Source organism: Zeugodacus cucurbitae, chromosome 5, assembly GCF_028554725.1.
Source record: "Zeugodacus cucurbitae isolate PBARC_wt_2022May chromosome 5, idZeuCucr1.2, whole genome shotgun sequence".
Taxonomy (NCBI): Eukaryota; Metazoa; Arthropoda; class Insecta; order Diptera; family Tephritidae; genus Zeugodacus; species Zeugodacus cucurbitae.
Genome location: NC_071670.1, coordinates 70136214 through 70139582, shown reverse-complemented (window position 1 = coordinate 70139582; position 3369 = coordinate 70136214). Strand labels below are relative to the sequence as shown.

The 3369-nt window shown below is 38.3% G+C and overlaps 1 protein-coding gene across 1 annotated transcript; it reads left to right on the top strand.

Moving 5' to 3' along the window:
- Positions 1-461: 461 nt before the first annotated feature.
- LOC128922007 (uncharacterized) lies at positions 462-2960 on the top strand. Its single transcript, XM_054231249.1, is given in 5 exon segments — positions 462-1283; positions 1630-2102; positions 2104-2376; positions 2445-2587; positions 2679-2960. Coding segments are annotated over 5 exon segments (1335 nt in total). The 5' UTR covers positions 462-892; the 3' UTR covers positions 2734-2960.
- The last annotated feature ends 409 nt before the right edge of the window (positions 2961-3369 follow it).

Sequence of the window (3369 nt, the reverse complement as noted above, 5' to 3'; positions counted from 1 at the left end):
TGATAAAGAAGATTCTTGGGAATTCCACCGGTTAGTGGGAGGGAAATAGTAAAACATATACAAATACTTCTTTAGCACATAAATCCGAGTAAGTCGGGAGAAATTGCACTCACTCGTCAAACGTCTGAAATCATGTCGGTCGCGAGTTCACCTTGAACACGATCATACAAAGGGCTGGTCGTGACGTGCCTATTTTTAATATAAGTATGTCATATATATTAAGAGCATTCAAAATATTTGGAGGGACAGTATTGTTAAGCACCGCTTATACGCTTCTCAGTGAACATTGCGACGGAGTGACTACAACAAAAAACTCAATAAACGCTGCATGACTAATGATCGGCTTGTGAGCGAAGTGATCGGCGAATCATCGACGAGAGCGCTGTGAACTTAATTGCAAGCTGACAGAGAGTATAATCTGCTTGAGTATGATTCTGTATGTTTCACAAGATTTAGTTCTTAATAGAAAGCGAAGGCTGCAAGTAGTATTCGGTTGCATTTAAATTCATTATCAATTAACAAGTCCACAGAACCTGCATTCAAAGTTCAAAAAGTAAAAGTGAACCAAAATGTAGTGTTTACGCGGTATTTGTTTACTATTTCGGGAAGCAAATTAATGTATATTCTTCAATAAGAATTTCTTATCGCCTGATTTCGTATTTCTTGGTGAGGTGAAAACATGCAACTCTTCTAAAAGTAAAAGTCATCGCCTACAGAGAGTCGCCATCCAACGAAATCACTCAAGGAGAAGCTTATTACTCACAGCATTTAGTTTCGAAATACATTTATGAATAGAATTGAATTTACTGGCATTTTATCAACACAAGTTGAGTTGACAAGAGGTAGTCACCGCACTTAAGGTTTTATATCTAAACGTAAATCGACTATCCAAATGGCTTCTATATTGGACCTACCAGATGACTGCTTGACGATGATTTGCAAAAAGTTGGAACGCGATGTTCAACAATACTGCTGGAGCAACGTGTGCAAACGATTTCAGAACATCTATTTCGAGTATTTTCACAATTGGATGGAAGTAAATGACAATTTAGCGAAAAATTATGGTCATCTCATTGGGACCGGCGACTTTCCGCTGCGAACTATAAAGAAACTTAATTTGTCGAAGTCAAAATGTACAAAATACTTTCTGAATAAATTACGCGATTGCCATAAGGAGATTGAAGAGGCGAAACTCTTTTCCTTCACCGATGAGTATTTGGCCGAATTGTTGCCATTACCAAATCTGAAGAAACTGATCTGCATCGGCACTTATAATTTGAGAGGTAAGCTCGATTTGAAACTGACAGTTTAGGATTTGAAATCAGATATCGAAGTACTTAAAGGCTTCGGAGTGGATAGTTGCCTAGATAAAATTGGTATTACTCTGTGGGATTATCTAAGTAGGCTTCAACGGGTCGCATGTAACTTTATTTATTTCTTCTTGCTTCTTATTGCTCGTCCGTTCGTTGGAATGAAGTCATTCCATTAAAATTACAAATAGGTCTAATCTTAAGTTTTAGCTTACATTCCATTCAAGCTAAATTTTCCGTCTAACATCTAGACACTAAAAATGTTTAAGTAGGAGCCACTAAACGCTCGTTTAATCGGACAGTTATTGAAATTCTCTAGGTAGCAGCTTAATGGAACTCAACAGTCTCACGGAGCTGCACATAAACACTAATAAATTGTTTCAGCCGGAAAGCTTGCTGCAAATAACATATTACAATCCATTGAGGACGCTTGTAATGCCCAACGACCCACACATGTTTTCGAATAGATACGCCTTTGAAATGTTCGAAAACCTTAAAAACGTCGAACAGCTCGTGATAGAATTTAACCCTTGTAAATCGTGGCAACTGGTCGGCACTTTACCGAAATTGAAAAGGCTCGAGATTTGGGATTTCGTCAGTCATGAGTGTGAGACCTGTTTGGAGGACCACAATTTGTACGAGACATGCACAGGGCAACATGCCACTATCTTTTTTGATGAATTGCGTCGGAGGAATCAGTTGGAAGAATTGGTACTTTCTGACGGTTACGTGTCTGAGCAACATCTCTTGAAAATTTCGGAGCTGACAAACTTGAAGCGTTTAATATTTTTGTCGGGCTGCTTTAACGCCCTCTCTATCACTGGGTGTGTTTAAGGAATTGGTGAATTTGGAAGAGCTACACCTTGACGGCTGCAGACTAATAAATGCGGAGGCTTCACTAGAGCTAATAAGATGTTGTAAGAAGCTCAAAGTTCTGCTTCTTTGGTTTGTTGGTGGCGTAACTTCGTACTTTCTTACGGAGGCAAATGATATCTTAAGTCGCAGACAACCGGCACCACTTGAGCCTTTGACAATAGGATTTTCCCAGATTGTTGAATATTTGAAGGTGAGTTTTTTGCAGTTTTACGTTAGGAATAGGACTTATCGAATCATTTATTTTTTCGGCTAATCAAGTTTGAAAAGCCGCTTCCATTTCTACGATTTGTAAGACTAACGAGGAGGTTTGTTGGTGCAGAAGAAGACTACTTGAAAAGAGAGGAGGACTATGTGAGTCAAACGAATGCGCAGGGCGACTCGCTGAAAAGAAAATTTTCGATGTGAGTACTCAATAAATATATACACATACATATTTGTAATTTAAATTACTTCTCTCCTTTGAATTTTTTATTTGCTGAGATGCACATTTAGCCTGAACAGGCAGACTGTTCAACAGGAACTTCAAATTACGGCCAAAAGTGCTTAAACTGAGAACACGACAAGGAGCGGAGATGAATTTTAACGGTTTAAGTAACGGTACAAGTGTAATGAAAAAATTATAATATATGTGATAGGATTAAATTTTTCGAAATCAGTTATTTTGTTTTATTCATTAATATAGCTCACACGCACATTCTCCATTTTCAAAACGGAGACATTTATTGTTGTCAAATGTTGTATGCGCCTCCAACACCATCACCATCCATGCAAATTTGCCACCAACAACAAAACTGTATAAATAACAATGTGCAAGCGAACAAATCGCCATCAGCAACCATGCGTTGATCTGGGTTTATCGTTCGATGCGATAGAGGGGCGTTGTGCGCTCTTGTCTGAATTCAGTTGATCGTTCAGTAGACTAAATTCGACAGCTATGTGGAGTGCAAACAAATTTGGTTAGCAATTTCCTGTTTATTTTCGTAATCAAGCCTAGCTCGACAAATAGCGGAAGCTGTTTCCTTAATTGACATGCTGTGCGGTTTGTTGTTTTCCTTGTGGTGTACAGTGGTTCCGCCATGCCAAAAATCAAAAAATCCATCTTATGATTTTTTGTCAAAATGTATAAAGATGTCTTCTGAATTGTCCAATCTTCCTATTTGCAAACCGGGTTTTCCTAAAAATC